The sequence below is a fragment of the Drosophila innubila genome, chromosome X, assembly GCF_004354385.1.
Source record: "Drosophila innubila isolate TH190305 chromosome X, UK_Dinn_1.0, whole genome shotgun sequence".
Classification (NCBI taxonomy): Eukaryota; Metazoa; Arthropoda; class Insecta; order Diptera; family Drosophilidae; genus Drosophila; species Drosophila innubila.
The window spans coordinates 4,811,424-4,833,958 of NC_047626.1; the positions used below are offsets into that span (position 1 = coordinate 4,811,424).

At 33.5% G+C, this 22,535-nt stretch overlaps 2 protein-coding genes across 2 annotated transcripts in view; one reads left to right on the top strand and one right to left on the bottom strand.

Annotated features, from left to right (window-relative positions):
- The window catches only part of LOC117793432, a 73,791-nt gene that overhangs the window by 31,395 nt on the left and 19,861 nt on the right, over window positions 1–22,535 (bottom strand). The gene's annotated exons all lie outside the window — the stretch shown is intronic.
- LOC117784123 (protein nullo) lies at window positions 10,597–11,374 on the top strand. Its single transcript, XM_034621777.1, has 2 exons — window positions 10,597–11,141; window positions 11,214–11,374. Exons 1-2 carry the CDS (start codon window positions 10,597–10,599, stop codon window positions 11,344–11,346), a joined length of 678 nt encoding a protein of 225 aa, XP_034477668.1. The 3' UTR covers window positions 11,347–11,374.

The window sequence follows — 22,535 nt, forward strand, 5'->3', positions numbered from 1 at the left end:
TCCTATTGATTTATTTAGTGAAAATTTGCTAATATAACACTTATTTACGGTCCCTTATAAAAAATTTTATAAGTAGTTCATTAATTTAGCAATATAAATCACATTTGTTTAAGTATAATTATAAAATTTGCTATACACTTACTTGAGTATTTTGTGTAAATATTATGCAATTTTCAAAAGGATTAAATTACAAAAATTTTAGATTTTTAAAAATTTTGAATTTATACATTTTTTTATATAATTTCACATATTGCCAACAGCGTATCATTCCTTTTCCACTAAAAAACACACATAGAATAAACTGACGGGAAATCGAGCTCAGTTATTTTTAAACTGATGTCCTGTATATGTCTTATAGTAGACTCTACCTAGATGTTGTTGAAGGCCATCAGAAAGCCGTATTTACTACACTTCATTAAGATTAGATAGCTTAAATAACTTAAGAACTTGTAAAAATCATAATTTTTAACATTATACGCCAAGTTAGAAATATGAAATAAAAATTTGTTGAGAATATCAAAATTTAATATTTTGTTAAGGTTGAGTTCATCTGTATGTCAAGTTTACTATTCTACATTAAACAAAAATTCATTAAATTTGTATTTTTATAGCTTCTTTAATTTGTCTCGTATTTTTTTCGGGTAACTAACTAACGATAATTTCAAAGCAATTGCATACAAATTTGAAATAAAAAGTAATTGGTACAATTCACTCCTAATTCACTACCATACAGGGTATCTGTCAGTCGTGTTTAACACAATATATCACTGCTTCTTTTTCCACTTAGTTAAAGCTCGTTGTGTTAAACTCAAGTGACAACATTCCCACTGAGTCCTCAATCAAATTTACGTTAAGCTGCTGTTGTTTTTTGCACAGTGTATTGGTATGCTGGGTGAGTGTGTGTGTGTGTGTGTGTGTACGTGTTATCTGTTAGCAAGTGTGTCAAAATCACATTAGATGCTGTTAACTTTAGCCACTGGCTTTTTTTCCATCGCTTTTCATTCTTTTTTGTTTGTTTTTCTCTGCGTGCAAATTGATTGATTGCTATTGATGCGTGATTTGTCCTTAACCCTGACACACAAATACACACACACACACACATACACTAAAGATGCTCTATATATGTATATATATATGAGTATATTACAAACATGCCTGGAGTATATTTTGGCTCTATCTGTGGTCGCAATTTTGGGTTTCCCAAGTTTTTTGCCCAATAAAACACTGAGAATGTGTGTGTTTGTGTGTGTGTGCATTATTAACTTTTGCTTACCGTTGACTTTTGCTTTGTAAACTTTGTTATCAGGGCCACTTATCAGTATCAAGGTCGCAGCATGAGCTAATTCTCAAATATGTACAAAGGAATTTGGGGACATTTTCTGGGCTGCACTTTGAAACTACACTTAGAAAAAATGCTGTATGAATTGATCTTAAATTTAAAATTCTGAATGACTATTTCTATGAAAACTATCTGAAATAAAATATTCAAAATATTTAAGATTAGTCTAAATATAAAATCTGTAAGTTTGGTAGATTTTTTAGACTAAAATAAATTTGTTTAAGATTTTTTCAGTATTAGTAATTGATTTAGAACTGCTTGGGAATTGGCAAATTACAGTTACAGCTGCCCCAGTTATCAGGGCAAACCTTTCTCCTTCCCTCTACTTTCTTACCCACTTTTCCTCTGGAAAATTGTCATCTTCTGATTTTCCATTTGAATTTAACTTTGCTTTTTGGTTTGCTACAAAACTTGGACAGCAAATTTCAATGGGTAACCACCTAAGGGAACTCACACCTAGTTATATACCCTATACACATACATATGTATGGTTATACGGTTGTATGTGTGTGTATATGTGTAACTGTGACCCGAACTGGCAAAAAACTTTGATTTTGCATATTTTATCTCAATTCGAATGAGGACCCAAAGAGAAATAACACTTAGTCAGTTGGCTCGACTAGCTACATATCCTGTACTTAATTGCATTATCTAGTTAATGTTAATAGTTAATAGACTTTTGCAGCTCAACAATACGTTAATATTTAGAGTAGTCGACTCGAAAGTATCCTTTAATTAAAGTTTATAAATAAGACTTGATTAGATGATTTAAGAACATTTTATAATACGATTACGAAGTATGATTAAATTTAATTAAACTTTCACTAAATGTTTGAAAATTAACGTTCTTATATATTTTTAAGAGTACTCGACTAGCATATATCCTCTGTTTTTTTTGCTCTGCGACAAAAGATTTAAGACTAATTCAGTAAAAATTTTCTTCTCATTTTTTGTAATAACTAGACTAGCATATACCCTGTCATGAGTAAAGCAATAAAAAAACTTTTATCAAAAGTTTTGAAATGTACTTTTAGTATTATATAATTATACTCTTATTAAAATATACCCTGTAGCACTAGCTTCAAAGATATTATTTTTACTAAGATGATTTGAATTTAATAATTTTAGCAAGTTTCAAGAGTTTTTGATTCAAGTTAGAATTTTTTTTAGAGATATATATTTTTTTAGATACTATACATCTCAGCTTTAACAGGTTCCAAACATTTTATAGATGAGATGAGAGATTGTAGAATCTGAAAACAGATTAAACACTTTTAATCAAGGCTGCAAACCGGTTCTGAAGCGAACCTCGTAGAACCGGTTCGGTTTGGGTTTTTAAGCAGCCTGAACCGGATCATGAACCGAACCCTTGAAATTATTTACTCTGCGAACCCGAACCTAAGCCGTAACGCTTTCTAAAATAAAAGGTTCGGTTCGTAAAAAAATTAATTACATAAATTTAAGGTTTTCTAATATAACGTAATTAAATGAGACCTCGGATTAAAATAAGTTATATATAAATCTTCAAATAAATTTTAATTATCAACAAAAATTTGATTTCTTATTTAAAAAAATTTAATAAGTTCAAAATGTAGAGAAAAATAGATAACCATATAAAAATTTTTTTGTACGAAATTGAATCAAGGCTCGAGCCCAAACCTTGGGTTCAGGGCGTATATAAACCAATTCGCAAACCGAACCGATGTCTTGCTCTATGGTTCGAACCGCCGAACCGAACCTTAAACAACATTTTGGAGGTTTGCAGCCTTGCTTTAATAGGCACTTTTAGTATAAGTGTCGTTTACCTTATTACAGTTCACTGAAGGATTACAGGGTATACAAAACTGAAGCTTGCCTAAAAATTCGCTTTGTCAGCTTTGTGGCAGCCACAAAGCACAGAGCTGAACCTTTTGTGGCCTAACCAACAAGGGAGTCAACACACTCACAAATACACACACACACACACACACACACACACACACACACACACAGGCAGTCGCTTTGGTGTCTGTTTTGGCCAATTGTTGCGCTTGAAAAACTGCAGCGCATCAATAAACTACAATTTTTTTATAGCATATGTCAAAGATAGATCACGTTAGATATGTTCATTTGTATTCCCGGAATGTCAGCCGGGCAGCAATAGATGCGTTTTTTATGCTCCTACTGAAAGCGATTCAAGTGGGAAAGGGTTAGAGAGCATTAAGTGTAAAGGGTTAAACTAAAGCAAATAAAAAACAGAAGCCAACAAAAAATGAATTCGTACATCATAAAGAATTTTCATGGCCTTTTTATGGCCATGTCTACACACATGTTGGCCGGGCCCATAAGCCATAAAGCGACAACAACAACAACGGGACGAGTTATAAACGTTTTAGATGCTGTCGCGGCACTTTGTTCCATTCCATGCCATTCCAATTCCAATTCCATTCCAGAGTGTTGCGCACAGGCAAATGTCATTGCATGCAAAAATAGAGATGGGAGAATGAAAGAAAATGCAGAGTGACACGAAATTGCACGAGTATGGGAGAACAGAGAGAACAGAGAGACAGACAAGTGGGAAAGAGGCAGAGTAGGTAGAAAGCAGAAACAAGGAAGGGAAGATACCTGAAGACAGAGTTGATCTAATTGAAGAAACTTAAGAGTGCATAATTCTCTTGATGAAAGAATTTAAAGATATGGATGGAGAGTTAGAGAAATTAATTAAATTTGAGCGCAGAATAAATTTGGAAGCCAAACCATGATATAAATGACATTCCGTTTAAAAATCGGTCAAGTTTTGACAAAGTTATGAAAGTCTGAAGTTGGTCAAACCTATGAATTGGAAACTTTACAAGTCAAAATTTTTGTTAAATTTGGCATGATTTTTTACAAAAAAATGAAAGGTCCCAGAATCAAGTTTAAAGTGTTGTTTTATGTTAATTACGATATAAGGAGTTGATAAAAAGTGAAAACTTGAGATTTAAAATTTTCAATTTTCAAAATTTCAAAGGGGGGACCCTTAGCATCGAAATCGAATCCAAACGTTAATGGTCGAAAAATATTAAATTTTCTAAATGAACAAAATTTAAATGCAGAATGAATTAAGAGGCCAAACCATTATCATAATGACATTCCGCTTGAAAATCGGTCCAGTTTTGATCAAGTTATGGCAGTTTGAAGTTGGTCAGGCTTTAGATCTAACAACTTTACAAGTCAAAATTTTTGTTCATTTTTACATGATTTTTTACAAAAAAATGAAAGGTCCCAGAATCAAGTTTAAAGTGTTGTTTTATACTAATTACGATATAAGGAGTTGATTAAAAGTAAAAACTTGAGATTTCAAATTTTCAATTTTCAAAATTTCAAAGGGGGGACCCTTAGCATCGAAATCGAATCTTAACAATTATGGTCGAAAAATATTACATTTTCTAAATGAACAAAATTTAAATGCAGAATGAATTTAGAGGCTAAATCATGATCATAATGATATCCCGCTTGAAAATCGGTCCAGTTTTGATCAAGTTATGGCACTTTGAAGTTGGTCAGACTTTGTATCTGACAACTGTACAAGTCAAAATTTTTGTTCAATTTGACATGATTTTTTACCAAAAAATTAAAGGTCTCAGAATTATATTTGAAGTGTTGTTTTATACTTAATACGATATAAGGAGTTGATTAAAAGTGAAAACTTCAGATTTAAAATTTTCAATTTTCAAAATTTCAAAGGGGGGACCCTTTGCCTTACTCACGCACATCTCTAATACACATTGCGTAAGTCGTAAGCGTGACTGAGAGAGAGAGAGAGAGACGGATTGGAATGAGAAGAGTGAGCACGACAACAAGTGGCTTTAAATTTGAGTCACAGGCGGCACGTCATGAATTTAGTGGGGACACAAACCAAATAAAAAAAAACAATGGACGACAGTTTCACCTGTTGTTGTTGTTGTTGCTGTTGTGGTTGTTGCTGCAACTGTAGGCATGTCATGCGCTTGTTCAGACACACCTCAACATACACCTCACTCCCACACACACACACCCCACCTAAAGCCCCCACCCAATCCTCCTCTATTCCCACAACGAACAGCGGTCGAGTTTAATTGAAAAACTTTTGCAGTCATGTAAAACCATTTTGCCGGGCAACTGAAAAGGAAAAGTGGATAAAATAGGGGTCAACAGTAAAGGGGAACAAATTGAAAAAATTGCTGGTACTGTCAAAGCTGCTGTCATGCTCTCTGCGGTGAAAATCAATTAGAAAATATTTGCTGAAAATATTGAAATAATGCAATAATTATAGTAATTGCAATGGACAAGCGAAAAAATTGCAAATTTTCAGTTTCACGTTTGTAAAACATACACTTGCCACATGCAACATGCCACTGGCCGCCACATGCAACATGCAACTTAATTAAAAAGTTCAAAGTTCAAAGAGACAGAAGGCAATGTTGATTAATAAGTGAGACATGAAAAGGCGTATAAAATAGAATTAAAAGTAAATTATGGCAATCCATTTAACACGATAGCATGAATAAGAAATGAGCGCGTGTCACGAGCAGGTCAAGGAATTTACATTTTTTTAATACAGATCTATAATAATCGATATGGGGGCGAAAAAGTTGTTTAAGATGATAATATATTTACGTAAAATATAACTAAGGGGCATTTATAAGCAATAAAATGCGTATAGGCCAAACTAGTGATGACAACGTGTCACGGGAGGGTGAGAAAAGCTAAAGCTGCTAAATAAAGAACTATGATAGCCAAGCGAACTAAAAAACAGTTGATTTGTATGCTATATTAATCAAGGTAAAAGTCTTTAGAAAAGAATTAAAATTAGAGATTAGGTCGTGATTCCAACTAATATTTAAAAGTCGAAATTATGGATATTTGAGCAAAAGTTTAGTAATATTGAGAAAAGTTGATAAGATAAATGCAATTTAATGAAAATGTACTGGAAATTATAGCAATCTGTAAGAATGGCAGTACTAGAGATGATATCGTGACACGAGCACACGATAGAAGATGACAAACCCTTAAAAACAATATTAAAAAAATGCTAATTATCTTTCATAAACACCACAAGAAATAAAAAAAATATAAATTTGCAACACATTAAAGCAAGTAAATTTTTTCCAGTGTTGAAGAACTCCAGGCAATAAAATTAAAAAAAAAAAAATACACTAAAACAGAAGTGAATTTTTATAGTATGCCAAGAACGTGCATGTTTAGCAACTAAACGCTTAATATTTTAAGCCATAGCTTGTTTCCTGTCTACCATTCTCTTGCTTCACCGTCTCTTTCCAACACTGGTCTTCCCACTCACCACAAGTGCCCATCAATCTTAGCAAACAGCAAAAAGAACAACTTGTTTTACGCTTTTAGTTCATTTCACAGCATAAAAGTGAATACAACCGCTCTAGAGAGATGCTCTACAAAGGAAGAGTATTTACTATATCGATAGAGCATGTCAGAATACGTAAAGCATAACTTTTGAAATATAACTAAAACATATTGTGGTTAAATATGTAAAAAGTTCTTTAATTAGGAGCATTAAAATAATTGCATAATATAATATAGTTAAGCAAATTTTTACACAAAAGTTAAACAAAGGTAGATAGAGAGAGAGAGAGAGAGAGAGAGAGAGAGAGAGAAGATGAGATAGAGAGGGAAAGAGTGTGAAACTTGTGTCTGTTGCAGTTTTCCCGCATGTTTTTTTCTATACGTGTGCTGGAATTTGCAAATGAATTTTCAGCTGGGACTGTTCCCAAGTTACCCCCAACTTGTGGCAACTTGAATGATGTTGACGGCTGCCTCATCTGTTGTTGTTTCTACTTTTTCACTTCACACACACGCCATGGACATTGCAACAAAACCGCAAAGCCTCCCAACTGAACTGGGATCGAGTTAACAATTTTAAACCTAATTATAGAGCAGCTATAAAAATGACAAATCAAACCGGGTACGACGAGAAACAAATCCAATTAAAATGCATCCATCTGAAAATTGAATACACTCACACTCATACTCGTGCTGAAAGTGACACTTGCTGATTGCAATGTGATGTGAAATTCAATATTTATCCAGCTGTCTATTAATTATGCATTTTTGCTGTCACTTAAAACAGAATTGAAAGTCAAAATAAGGCATAACCATTAGAACATGATCGATTTTCAAGTTCCTAATAATATTTTTTTAATTATCTTAGACTCTCCTCTTTTCTTTTAAGCTCCTATGGCTTATGTATAGAAGTTAATTCACAAATAAAGAAAAACACTTTTATTTCTTCGGCTTCACACAATAGATTTTAATCATTTTCATTCATACCAGAAAATTAAACCAAAACAAATACTGGCTATTGTTTACCGGAAAAAAAAAATTATTTTTTTTTTTATCAGAATCAATAGCCGAGTCGATATAGCAATGTCCGTCTGTCTGTCCGTCTGTCTGTCCGTCTGTCTGTCCGTCTGTCTGTCCGTCTGTCTGTCCGTCTGTATGAGCGCCTAGATCTCAGACACTATAAGAGCTAGAGACACCAAACTTGGTATGTAGGTTCCTCTATATTGCAAGCACATCAAGTTTGTTATAGAATTTGACCACGCCCACTTTACCGCTTTAAAATCGACATATAAAGTTTCATATCCAAATTATAAGAACAATTTAAAAATTAGTGACACCAAACTTGGTATATAGATGCCTCTATATTGCAGACAGATCAAGCTTGGCTCTTTTTTCGATCGGACCACTATATCATATAGCGCCCATAGGAACAATCGGGCGAAAATCAAGTCTTTGTATGAAAAACTTTTTTGTTTCATGAGATATCATAACCAAACTTATAGAATATGCATTTAAGTTAGTCTTATACATCCTTATTGAAATTGGTTCAAATCTGACTACTTTATCATATAGCTGTCATAGGACCGACCGGGCGAAAATCCAGTCTTAGTAAGAACAACTTTTTTGTTTTTTGAGATATCGTAACCAAACTAATAAAATATGCATTTAACTTAGTTTTATATATTCTGGCCAAAGTTGGTTCAAATCAGACCACTATATCATATAGCTGTCATAGAACCGATCGGGCGAAAATCAAGTCTTAGTAAGAAAAATTTTTTTAGTTTTATGAGATATTGTAACCAATCTGATAGAATATGCAATTAAGTTAACTAAATATATTTAAAATTTTTCCATTCTTAGTTTTTGCCATAGTAAGTGCGGGGTCTCTGACGGTCGAGTATGTTTTCATTTAACGGAGCTCGGTGAACCAAGTCAGCTCTAATTTAGAGTATCTCTAGTTTAAAAAATGTTGCCTACATTTAAGCAGCGTTAAAAGCCAATTTGTGATGAGATTAACACTGTAGTTTGATCAATTACAGCTCGTGACAGTTTGACTTAAATTTGTCATATCGAATATGCACTTTATGCACACAAGATACTTGCAAGTTACAACACTCATAATAATGATAATAATAATAATAATAATGTTGTTGACGGGGGCGTTTGCTGACACACAAAAGCCACGTTCATGTTGCCTGATTGACATACAAAGCGGTGACAAAAGTGGTGAAGATGTGCAGGATGAAGGGGAAGGGAAGGACATGGCTTTAACTCATCACCCCTCTGTCTTTCTGCGTCTCTTCTTGGTGGTGCTTGTTGCCTTGACAGCCGCATCCGGTGCAACATGATGAAGAGCTTCATCATCAACATCAACATCATCATTACTACCATCATCGTCTTTAGCATCCACTGATCTTTGGCGTTAATAGCGGTCTGCAATTCATTAACAATTTCCAGTCATGTCTTAAGTGGCGTCCATGTCCTTGCCAAGGTCTTGTCTGTTCTTGTTTGGTCTTGTTGCTGCTCCTCCTTTTTGCCTGCCACGCAATTACAACTTGAGCATGTTTCTTGCGGCTTTATGCCCATAGGGTCAAGCAAATGACAGGCCATTAGCCAAGTCAGCACACGTGCGTCACTTGGCCTCATAAAATTGTATGAGTGTGTGTGTGTGTAGTGACAAAAACCAAAAGTAAAGCCGCGACAGATTTTGAAAACCCAAAAACCAAATGACGGTTACTATCATAAATATGTAAATGCTTAAGCAAACACGGTCCATAAAAGCTACCGCATAAAAGGGACGCAATAAGATTGCAATTGCACCAATATTGGGTACCTGGTCGCTAAACACCAAAAATTAAAGGGGTACCTGCCACAGGGTGGCACTACCTAACACCCTATGTAGGTACTGTCCACTTGTGATATAAATAAGACCTGACGTAGCAACAGGACTCACAGAAGCCGACAAACAGTCAAGTGAAGCACATGCAGACAGATTGTTGAATATAGAGAAATCCAGTAATAAAGTGAACAAAAAAATATATACAAAAATTCAAAGTTATATTGAATAAATAATTAAATATCAAAAAATAAAATTGACCGTTTCAAATTTAAGTGATCAATGAATTTATAAAATTAATTTAAATTCAAATAAGTGCATTTAAATAAAATTAAAAATTGACACTTCAAAATCCATAAAAATAAATTTAAATACAAATAAATAAATTAAAAAAAAAAATTAATATAAAAATAAAAATTGCCATCTCAAAATCAAATAAATTAATTTAAATACAAATGAATAAATGTAAATGCAAATAACTACATTTAAATAAAAATAAAAATTGGCACTTCAAAATCCATAAAAATAAATAAAATAAATTTAAATACAAATACAAATAAATAAATTTAAATAAAAATATTAAAGGATAAAATAAAAGTTGCCAGATCAAAATCAAAGTAATAAATTTATTTAAATACAAATAAATACATTTAATTTATAAAATAAATTGAAATACAAATAAATAAATTTAAATTAAAATACAAATTGGCACTTCAAAATCCATAAAAATAAATAAAATAAATTTAAATACAAATACAAATAAATGAATTTAAATAAAAATATTAAAGGATAAAATAAAAGTTGCCAGATCAAAATCAAAGTAATAAATTTATTTAAATACAAATAAATACATTTAATTTATAAAATAAATTGATACACAAAGAATTAAATTCAAATTAAATAAAGATTGGCATTTCAAAATCCATAAAAATTAGTAAAATAAATTTATATACTAATAAATAAATTTAAATACAAAAATTAATATAAAAATAAAAATTGCCAGCTCCAAATCAAAGTAATAAATTAATTTAAATTAATTTAAATAAGAAAATAAAAAACATACAATACTAAACTTGCAATCAGATAGTAACTAACTAAAAATACAATCATGGGAAGCACACAGTCGTCGAGTTCAAGGAAGCAGGATGACAGCATGCCGAGCAATTGCATTTGCTGCCTTTCGCCACGCCCAGCCGTATTCAAGCAGTTATTCCAGAAGTTACGCCGTACTTTGAGGCGTCATCTGCGACCCAGCAAGAATCGCTGTGGCGACTTTCAGCGACGCTGTGCCGCACGCACCGCCCTGTTGCGTCCCATGCCCAGATGCTCGTCCTTTGGTAGCTGTGGCACTTTGTTGACGCCCACAAAGCGTGGCAAGAACGACAAGAAGAGGAAGACGACCACGCCCACGGACAGTCATTATGCGCAGTGGAAATGCATGTTCGAGCATGCATCCGGTAACGGTAAACAAGTTGTGGCAACTGCCCAACGACCCCATGACATTAGCGAAGCCTTGTCGGGACAAACGACGCCACGGGGATTCCCCTCGCACACAGATGCCCGTCGCTGTCCACTTCCCCCCCTGGCGGACCAACAACCGCTCTACGATTGTGTGGGTGAGATTAAGGTGCGTCGTCGTCTCAGCTTCCGTCTGCCCAACGCCAGCAGCAATGGCCATGGCAGCGGCAGCGGCAGTGGCAGTGGCAGCGGCAGCGGCAGAAGCAGCGTGCGACGCATGACAGCCCGACAGAGGGCGGCACAAGCGAAGCTGGAGGCGCAGTTGCAACGGGAACTGTGCGATTTGGAGGATTATTATGGAGGATTTCACTATGCACGAGGCAACGAAAGGCGCATTTAAATAAACACAACACAGAAGCCAAACAAAAGAAGACAAAAGAAGTCGAAAGAAGTCAAAAGAAGACAAAAGATTGACAGAAAAAGTGAAAGTATTTCAAATCTAAATCTAGTTCATATTGTGATAGCTTTTAAATTACGATTTAAGTAACGATAACTGTTTTAGTTTGAATAAAATTCAGTCTGAAATTAATATAAAATAAATATTGTGTATCAATCAATCAATCAAACATTTAAAATTCTTAGCTCACAAATATTATATCATTAGAAATAACTTTTAGTCAATATTCTGACTATTGACTATATATACTGTGCCTGTAAGGCTTAAAGAAAACATAGTTAATATAGCTTTAGTCAATCAATCAATGTCAATTAATAAATAATTCTTGTTATTTACAAAGTACTTGAATTTGTTATAATGTTGGTAAAGAATAATGAACTTTAACTCAATATTTAAGTCGTAAAAAGTGGTTTTTAACTACCATTCAATCAGTCAATCAGCTTCCATCAATTGAAAAGAAAATATATTTACTTAAAATCTAGCCAAGTCTTTCAACAGTGAAATGTGCCTGCGAGAAAATGATTTGAAACAAGAAAACCTAATCAATCAATCTATCAATCAGTACATTTAATATGAATATATTAACATATTGAATAAATGTTTTATTATTAATATCTATTTGCTAAACAAATCAGTTTAAGTTCAGATTTCTGTTTTGAAACTTTAAGTTTGAGACGCAATCAATCAGTCAATCAATGTCAATCATTTGAATACACATAGTGAAAGTGGAATGAGTAGAAAAAAGTTGTAGCAACTGTCAACTGCAAATTTAACTTCAAGATTGTAGTTTGGACAGGAATCCTGGACTGTCCATCAGTCAATCAAATTGGAATGATGAGACAATTGTCAGATAATAAAATATAGAGATATGTATACAACTGTTACATAATATAAGATGTTTGCTCAAGGAAGTTATCTCAAACTAGAATGGTAGGCATCAATCAATCCATCTTTCAATAAATTTGAAAAATTTCAATATTTCTCAAAATATGTATGTATTTATTAACAGAATAAAATGTATAACAGTAGACAAGTCAATCAATATATAGAATACATGCCAAGGAAGGCAAGTGGATTTTTTTTTATGAATTGAGTCAATCATCTGTCTGTCAATCACTATAGACACAATTTAAAAACTTTTTCTTTTTAAATACTTTGCTTTATACTGCGAAAAGTTGAGAATTCAATGCAAACAAATCAACCAATTACAGCATAAAATTAGCCAAATAATTGCATTTATTGGGCATACAATGAGTTGCAATTCAGATGCGTTGACGAAATGCCACAATTTGGGGCAGGGTCATTGGCGCAAATTAATCAGCGTCAATGAATTGCTGCCAATGCACAACTAACAAGCCAACAGCAAAAAATAAATAAAAAAGAAGATGATGAAAAGACCATGAAAAAGCAAAACGAAATTGCAGCCAAAAACTGAAACTGAAACTAGAGCACATTTTGGGGGGGCATACCCCAAATAGAGGAGTGTATCTGTATAAGTGTACTATATATATGTATGTGTGTTTGTGTGTGTGTTTCACTTAGTCTGATAAAACGAAGTTTGTTCTTTGTTTTAGTCTTGCGGCAAGTTGTTTTTCCATTAATTTAACAAATGTGCAACTCGTGGAGGAAGAACGCTTTGCTTCCTTGAGGAAATGATAAGACTTGATTAAATTTGTCAGACATTAACTAGAAAGTTTTATCTCAGCAATGCGTTCGTATCTTTTTTAAACAGTTAAGCAAATAAATTTAAAGATTTAAAACAGGGAACGTAAGAATTTGATTTTTTTTCAATTTATAAATTAAAAATAACTTTAATTTGCGATTTTTATAATAAAAATTGATAACTAGATTTGTATTCGATTTTTAAATAAAAATTGAAATTTTATCATTAATTCTTTTATTTCGAAAAATAGGAATAAAACTTAACTTTTTTAATAAAACTGCATCCAAAAAAGTATATTCAACATTTTTCCATTCATCTAGAATCTAGATACATTTTTTTTGGTTCGATTTTATTAAACTCATAACTCATAACATAATTTTTGATAATTGGTTTAAAATACTGTCTACACTTAAAAGAAATTTTGACCTTTAAATACTTTAAATATCTCAAGCTTGTCAATGAAATAATGTCTGTTTAGAATTTGATTATTAATTATCTTAATAAAGGCAAAATATTTATTTAAGCATTATAAAATAAGGACAGCAAGAAAACTGAAGAAGAATACAATAAATAAATAATAAAAAAAAACTCTGCAAGAGCATTAAAAGTGCAACATCACAACCATAATTTTCCTCACATGTTATTCTTGCAACACTTTTTTGTTATTTTGCCTCTAGAATTTTCGCGGACTTTTCAATCAGCTAATTTAATAGCAACAGTTTCTTTTTTTTTTTATTTGGAATTAATGATGTGCTGTTGCTTTTCTATGCTTTCTTTTTTTTGCAGCTGTCGTTGCTGATTTAAGTTTGATTGAGCAGAAAAAGTCGAAAAAATGCGAAATGTTAAATTTATGCATTAGACAAAGAGATGGCAAAATAGAAAAAAAATACAAATTTAGGAGAAGAGTAGAAGATGACAAATATGTGTTGACGTCTGTCTGGCGTTTTTAGAAAAAGGGGAACATAAGATTTATGAGGCTGCCAAGTGGCAAATGCGAAAAATGCCACAAAACTCACATAATGCAAATGCCTCAATGAAATATATTTTGTGGCACTTGTGGCGCCGCCATTGGACGATGACAACAAGTTGAATGAACCGCTAAACTGACCTAAAATTTCCACAAAAATGAGTTCAAGTGCAGAAAGCGAAGACAGCGTATAAAGAGAGAGAGAGAGAGAGAAAACAATTAGCTCAAGCTATTTTAAGAGCAACATTTTGGGCTGAATGACAATATGCTCAATATGCAGTGAAAGCGAGAGCGAGAGAGAAAGAGAGAAAGTGAAAGGTTAAAGGGAAGCACAAATTAACTGAATCAATTTGGGGGCAACATTACGGTCTACTTAAATCAAAGTTACAAGCCAAAAAGTGCTACAAACAAATCCAAAAACAACACGCGTCATATCAGACACATTTATCGGCAATTGTTACACCCCCCTCAATGTAGCTACCCCTACCAACAGGGTTGCTTTGCCGCAAATCGATAGGCAGAAGGCAAAAGCCACAAACAACGTGTCACGTGCGTTCGCCCAAGCAAACAAAATCAACAAATGAAAACTAATAGGCAATTATAAGCAAATGTCTACAAAGAAACACAGAAAAACCAAAAAAAAAAAAACAAGAAAGAATGAAATACAATAAGGGAAAAGGGAGGGAAGGTAACAGACAGCGTGGCAGTCAAATTTAGCATGCAACATGCGGCGGCAAACCACACACGGCGTATGAGTAACGAGCATGAGTTGTTCTGCCAAATATCAAACAGCGGCTAATAAGAGCAGCTAAGCAATCAGCAAACTGCAGCAAAACGAATTGTAGATACTCTAAGTAGAAATTGTAAAAATGACGAAGAAAATTTAAAAAAAATGATGAAATAATGAAAAAATTAAATTTAAAAAAAATTGAGTGAAGAATATAAACTATTAAAATAATTTAATGACAAGAAACTAAGGTAAACTTTTTAAATAAGGTAAATAAATTACTTTAAATATGACTGAAAAATTATTTATTTATAAGGACTATGCTATTAAGTCGAAATATCGAAAAATAATGCGCTTGACAAAGTCTCATATGGTAGAAAAAAGACAGAGAGTGACAGAAAGAGGTAAGAACGTTTAAGAAAGTGTCAGAAAAGAGATTTGATGAAAATGACAAAATATTCACATAAAAGTAACAAAAACGGATAATGTGAAAGAGAAAGAGAGAGAGAGAGAGGGAGAGATAGATAGAGATAGAGAGAGAGAGTGAGAGAGAGAAAGAAAAAGAGAGAGAGTAAGAGGGAGAAAGAGAGAAGGTAAGAGAGAGAGAAAGAGAGAGAGAAAGAGAGAGAGAGAGGGAGAAAGAAAGAGAAAGAGTGAGAGAGAGACAGATAGAGAGAGAAAGTCACTAACTAAACGTTTAAGAATGTGATACAAAGCAAAGCAAAGAAAAAAATCCAAATGCTCCCGATACACTTAAAGTAAAAAAACTTTCTGTGAAAGAATTAGTATGATAACGACTGCAAGCGAAAGAAAAGGAGGAAGAGAGAGAGGAAGAGAGAAAAAAAGAGAAAAAGATAGAGGAGAAGAGAGAAAGAGATTGATGGAAAGCGAAATTTTCTAAGAAATTCAATGTTTCTTACTTAAATATTTATGCGACAATTGCTGAAATGAGTTGCCTGATGATGTGAAGATGACCAGCTAAGGGAAGAGTATGAAAGCATAACAAGACAGGCAAACAGCAAAGTAACTGCACAAGCAAGGAACAAGGAACAGAACAAAGCTGCACAGATTTGCCAAGAGCTAAATGCAAACAACAAGGACATCGACAGCAATGATACAAGGAAGCAACAACAACAGATGACGAAGAAACTGAAGTAAACGCAGAAGGAGCAGGAGCAGGAGCAAGAAAAGAAGAAGCAGCGGCAAACGAGAAGACAAACAAGCGGCATACTTTTCAATTTTTCTTTTGGGGCAACATGAATCACAGGCGGCATTAAAGGAGACAGGACACTGTTGGCATTCTTCTCTCTTACTCTCTCTCCCGAACAAGGCAGCGTAATGGCAATTACCCAGCACTTAAGCCGGGCCAAAATGATTGCATACGTGCAGGCGCTGAGCCAGACCAAAATTAGCTAATCAAATAAATTTGTCAGTTTATGCGAGTTGCCGCATTTCACGCATTTTAAGTGGATACAAAACAAGTGCTCACACTCAGTCTCTCTCTCTCTCTTATCTCATATAGTATACTCTTTAAGATGAAATACTCCCGCTCTTTCAGTTTCTCATTCTCACTGTCTCTCTCTCTCTCTCTCTATCTCTCTCTACATCAAACTTTTTCTCGTTATATTCATTCATGTTGTAGCTCCAGCTGCGTTTTTGGGTCTATTTATAAACCACAACACTTAATCATTGGATAATTTGGAGTTTTTGATACCCTGTAGTTCAAAAATGTTAGTAACGAGCTAGTATAAATCGGCAAGTCTATATGTAATAGTTAGTGAAAGTTATTGTAAAAGGAAGTTAGTAAAGAAACCAAATTTATTTGTTTTTTATTATTCTATACTTAAGATTCTTATAGATATGTTATATGTCAATAAAAGACTCTCTAAAGCTGAAGAAATTTTTCGATATTATGCATATGAATTAAAGATAATACTGAAATTAATTATTTTTAAAATTAGTTAATGTTAATGTTTTCGAAGAAAAATAATATTATCAGCAGTGGCAGCATAGAATTTAGGCGATAGTATGCCGATAGTTTAGCGATAGCACAGCGATATTTGTTGAAATGTTAAGATCTATCCTAATAGTTTATTTTTTTTAATATATCGGAATTTTTTATGATTAATTGAATATTATTAAAGTTAATAATATTATTTAAACGTAGTGAGAAGCGATAGTTAAACGATATCTAAAAGATATGACAGCATTATTAGCACAACTTTCAAGCAAAAAGTTTAGCCATTATTTCTCTCACAAAACTAAACATCATAGAGGGTATCAGCTAGTTCAGCAGCCTTGTTAAGCTTATGCTGATTTGGTTTTTTATAACAGCTCATTGAAGCGTGAGGTGTGAGGTATGAGGCTGAGGGTGTGTAAGCCTGTGTGTGTGTGTGGCCACAAAATTAATTGAGGATAGTGATGTAAATCGTTTAGAAATTGTCGTTGATAATATTAAAAATACTTTGAATGTTTAATTAAAAAAATTGCTAGTGCTTAGAAATATATTAATTAAATATTATAAGTAATTAACATAAAATAAATATATTATATATAAATGCAGTCTTCATATTTGCATTTTAGAGATGTTCTACCAAAAAAACTTTTAGTAAGCGTTTTTTTTTTTTGCTGATTTTCTGAAGTATTACTTTTTTCTTTTGAAATTTTATTTTAGTTTTCTGACTACACAATAAAAATAAGTGTGTTCGAAATTAAAAAAACAAAAACATGAGTTTAAATACCAATATATCGAAATGAGAAAACTATTTATGCTGTTAAATCAAATGTTTCTCACCTTTACACAATTTTTATGTAAGCAATTTCGATGTTTCTAGATGTATAGATTTTTATTTACACCACTAATAGGGTGGGTACTTGCATACATGGCTCAAAATGAGCATTTTGTGTCACTAGCTGAGGTTGCGACCTATTGACAGACAGACAGACACACACACAAACCCACACACACCCACACACACAACTGAATTCAATTTGTTGCGGGAAATTTGATTTTATGCTATTTATTAAAATTTTATTTTCACTTTATCTGCAATTTTCTCACTCCGTCTATGAGGAGAACATCGATAGCATTGACAACGAGTGCTTTACACTCTCTTATTCTCTCTCTCTCTCTTGCCTTCGCTTGCTCATCTCCAAACTCAATCTCATGCTTGTTGTGGTTGGCAACGTCAGTCGCAGCCGCTATCGTTGGCAACGCTATCAAATGCTTTTATTTCCTTTTTGACGCTTCCGGCAATGACGACGGCAATGGCGATGTCGATGACGATGGTTCTGTGTTCTGTTTGGTTTGCCGCACTCATGCCACACTTTAACTCATGCCTCATGCATATATTACATGCTGCCCCACACACCGATAACCAACAACTGCCCCTACTCCTGCCCCTGCCCCCGCTGCTTCATCACTCTGTTTATGCCCCACACAATTCGCGATGCTGATTGTGTGCAAATGATAGCAATATGGTAACAATCTTTATGCCGCTTTCCACCTTTGCTCTGCCCCCCCCTTTCTCACCCCTGTCCAGTTTCTTCATTCTCTTTTCTTTTAAAATAGTACATCCAACAATTTGCTATTGCTCTTCTGCTATTTATCTTCTCAAGGAGTTGGGTATTATGTTAAAGTGACTCTGTTAAATACTCCTCCTTTTAAGACAGTTCAATGTTAAAGAAGAAAAATTCAATTTAAAAATGTACAACTAAGTTACAAAGTAATAAACTATATTTATCATTATTTAAAAATCACAATGTTCACATTTTCCAATTAAAGCTTTTGTTTTATATATATTTTTTTATTTTATTTATTTAAGCACATCTAAAAGCAAAACTCGGCAAAGAAAAAATTACTAAGTATAAAAATTAAGCTAAGAACTAAAAAAAAAAATAATTTCATACATAAATTATGAACTGTAAAAAAAATAGTAATATTAAATTTTTTTTTTTAATATGACACTCTGTAAGCTCTATCATATTATTTCCAATTTAACTTTTAAATAATCAAAATGTAATATACTTATTAAAAACTTACAAAAATTAATAATTATAGATAATTTAATCTTTAAAAGTACCAAGTTGAATTATCTAAATTAAAATTTTTCTAAGTATAATGGACTTTACAAGTCATAACACCGTCAAAAACAATTAATTTAATGTTTGACGACTATCAATATTAATGATTCAGCATATATATAAATTCAGCTGGCAAGAGTTATCGGATTCTGTTAGTTACTCTGTTAAGCAAATCATATAAAACTGTTATTTATTTAATAAATTTATACAGCTGAAGACTGTTAACTTACGTAATGACATGGTGTTATACCAGAATTGTTACACATTAAGTATTCTTAAATTTGCAAGTCATTGAGATGACACTCTGATGATTTAGATCTGCTTTAACAGTAATTTGTCTACATTTATTACGTTGCAAGTCATTAACAGACGAACTTTTACTTTGCATATTTTCAATAAAGTATTTGCTTTCTGTTATTCATGCAGAGAATGCTTTTGGTAACAGACTGCTTCAACTCTGTTAATAACATTGCAACTTTGCGCTTACACTCTGTTAATTGCAACGTTTCGCTTACACTCTGTTAATTAACATAGCAGACAGCTTGTAGTAACATCACGCCATAACTGTTAGTCTTAGTATTTGCCTTAAGATTTTGCTGTTAACCAAACACTGTTTTTTCGCATATAGGCAACTAGAAAATTGCAAGCACTCAATCAGCTTACAGGGTATATTAATGGCGAGCACAAGAAGCTAAGCTGGAACAGCTTGATATGTGTATACTTATTCTCTTGTTGTTCTTGTTGCTATCATGATTGTTATTATGAAGATTTTTGCGCTTTTTGCTGGCCTCGTCTTGGCATATGCAAAAAATATTCTGCAAACAAATCATTTGCATGTGCGCCAGCCTGTGTACATGTGTGTGTGTAAGTGTGTGTGTGTGTGTGAGTGTGTAGTGACAGAGACAAGTTCATCATATCATAAATTATTACACGCTGTTTTGTATGCGCACTCACAAAGCAAATTAGATTCTTGCTTTCTTACGTTGCTAAGTCTTTGCACAGTCTTTGTCTCTTTCTCACGTGCTTTGCGCTCTCTCTCTCTCTCTCAGTCTCAGTCTGTCGCTGAGTCTCATATGATGATGTTGGCGCTTAATTAAATTTTAATGACACTGCACACAACACTAAATCATGCCACAAATCCCGCTGGATTTTAGCTGGCAACGGCAAATTGAGATAATAAAACGCCACATGGACACGCACATCAATTGAAAGAGCGCCGCCAAAAAGGCAACAGCAGCAGAAAGCGGGGGAATGGTTAGGGGTACTGGCTATTGTCTAAGACCCTTGTCTGCAGTCTTGCAGCAAAGCCCACTTAAGGCGCACGCGGCGTATGCGTTACGCAATTAGTTGAAACAGACTTGAAGGCAGCCCCCTAAGGAGGAAGGTGACGAAGAACGACGCAAATGACAAAGGGATAAAAAGCATTTGCCGAAAAAATAAATTAGGCAAGCACAAGAACAACAGCAGAGTGGAGAAAGAAGAGAAACGACACGACTTGTACCTAAGCTTAAGCGTAAGTGCCAATTAAAAAGCTAACAAAAAAGCGAAAGAAAGGACATAAGTAAATGATAATGAAAGGACATGCTAAATAAGCCTAGACAGACAGCAATAAAAGTAGCGTGAAAAAACAACACAAACTGAAGCAGAACCAAGCTAAACAATATATACAAAATATACAGATATACCCACTGAAAACTGTACGCAACTTAAGATTAAGCATATTAAAAGCCTGGATTTATGCCTGGATTACCGCCCAGAAACTGACTATAAAGTGCTTTAAGCAAACTTAAGCACCACTCCACAAAAATTAAATTTAGAATGTTAACCAAAAATAACTAAAGCTCGAGATTTTAATAAGATTTCCGGTTATAAAGTGCCTAACTAAATGAATGAAAGAATTTTAGTTGAGCGTTTTTTTCAGTAACAGCAATTTAATTAAGGTTTAACATAACAGCAAACTGTAAAGCGCATTACAGTTGCTTAACATGGTTTTTTGCTGTTAGTAAAGTTGTTGTAAAGTTGCTAAGTCAAAGAGTTGACAAACTTCCAACTGTCATAACTTCAAGAAAACTGACCCGATTTTCAAACGGAATGCCATTTTGATCATGATTTGGTTTCTTAATTCATACTGCATTTAAATTTTTTGCATTTAGAAAATTTTATTATTTTTCGACCATCATAGCCATGGTTCCACGTTAATGGTAAGGGTACCCCCTTTGAAATTTTGAAAATTCAAAATTTCCTTCGTCCTTATTCATTCTGCATTAAAATTTTATTAAATTTGTTAAAAAAAATATTTTTCTCTAGATTCTACTAGATATTGAATTCGATGCTAAGGGTCCCCCCTTTGAAATTTCGAAAACTGAAAATTTTAAATCTCAAGTTTTCACTTTGAATCAACTCCTTATATCGTAATTAGTATAAAACAACACTTTAAATTTTATTCTGACACCTTTCTGTTTTTTGTAAAAAATCATGTCAAATTGATTAAAAATTTTGACTTGTAACAACTGATCGTATATCGGATCAACTTTAAACTTTCATAACTTTGTCGAAACTGGACCAATTTTCAAGCGGAATGTCATTTTGATCATGTTTTGGCATTTATATTTATTCTGTATTCAAATTTTATTAAATTCGTTCAAATAAACTGATACCGAAACCGAAAGAAGAAAGCTGAAATAGAACCTATTACCGAATCTGATCATTGTTTAGTTTATTATCTCTGTCGTTTTCTGTCTCTCTATCTTTCTGATTAATTGTTATATTGTCAGCTTTTGATCTTAGGTTTAAGTAGACATAAACTGAATATGTTTGTCATTAAAAAAAACTATTAAAATTTAACGATGCTGATAACCGTCAAAAAGCAAATGAAACAACTTTAGGTTTATCAATATCCTTGTGTATTTATCATTGCCTCAGCTGCAGCTGAAGAGCTGTCTCTCAACACACCACACACACACATACTACACACACACACACATATATAGAACAACTAACCCCCTCCACGCCTCCCTTTTCGCTACGCTCTGTTAAGAACAAAGAAATTGAAAGAAAATGTGTAGCATACTTAGCAAGCAAAGTGGCATTGAAATAACAATAACAATAACAATATAACAACAAAAACAACAACAACAAAGAGAGCAGCTGCAAATACTTTGTGTGTTAGCCAAAACGCTTGCCGAGTTTCTCGAGGGGTGGGGTAGGGCAGAAAGGGAGGAAGAGAGATAGCGAGAAAAGGCGCAACCATTTTTCTTCAAGGCAAAATGTAAATGACGCCATAATTGCAGCCATCAAATGAAGCAACAACAACAACAACAACAATCAACTAAAGCAAAAAAATCCGCAGCAGGTCAGAATCCCAGTACCCTTCTAACCTCCCCTCTCACCCCTCTAGCTATTATCGCTTCCTGCCCCCCAAAAAATGTTCAATGAATGCGTGCAACTGAGCGTTGCAAATCGCATCCCAAAAACTTGCCTCATTGCCATTACAATTCCAATCCTACGCTCGTTTGCCTCCTTCTATCAACATATCTATCTGAGCATCCTTTGCTATACCCTTGCAAAGAGTATTTTAATCTTGCCACAAAATGTTGAACGCATTAAAGAAGGAAAAAGACTGAAAGAACTGAGCTGAAAAAATTGGCAGTCTAAATAGAAAATCTCTTATATTTTGGGTATCAAACAGGAAA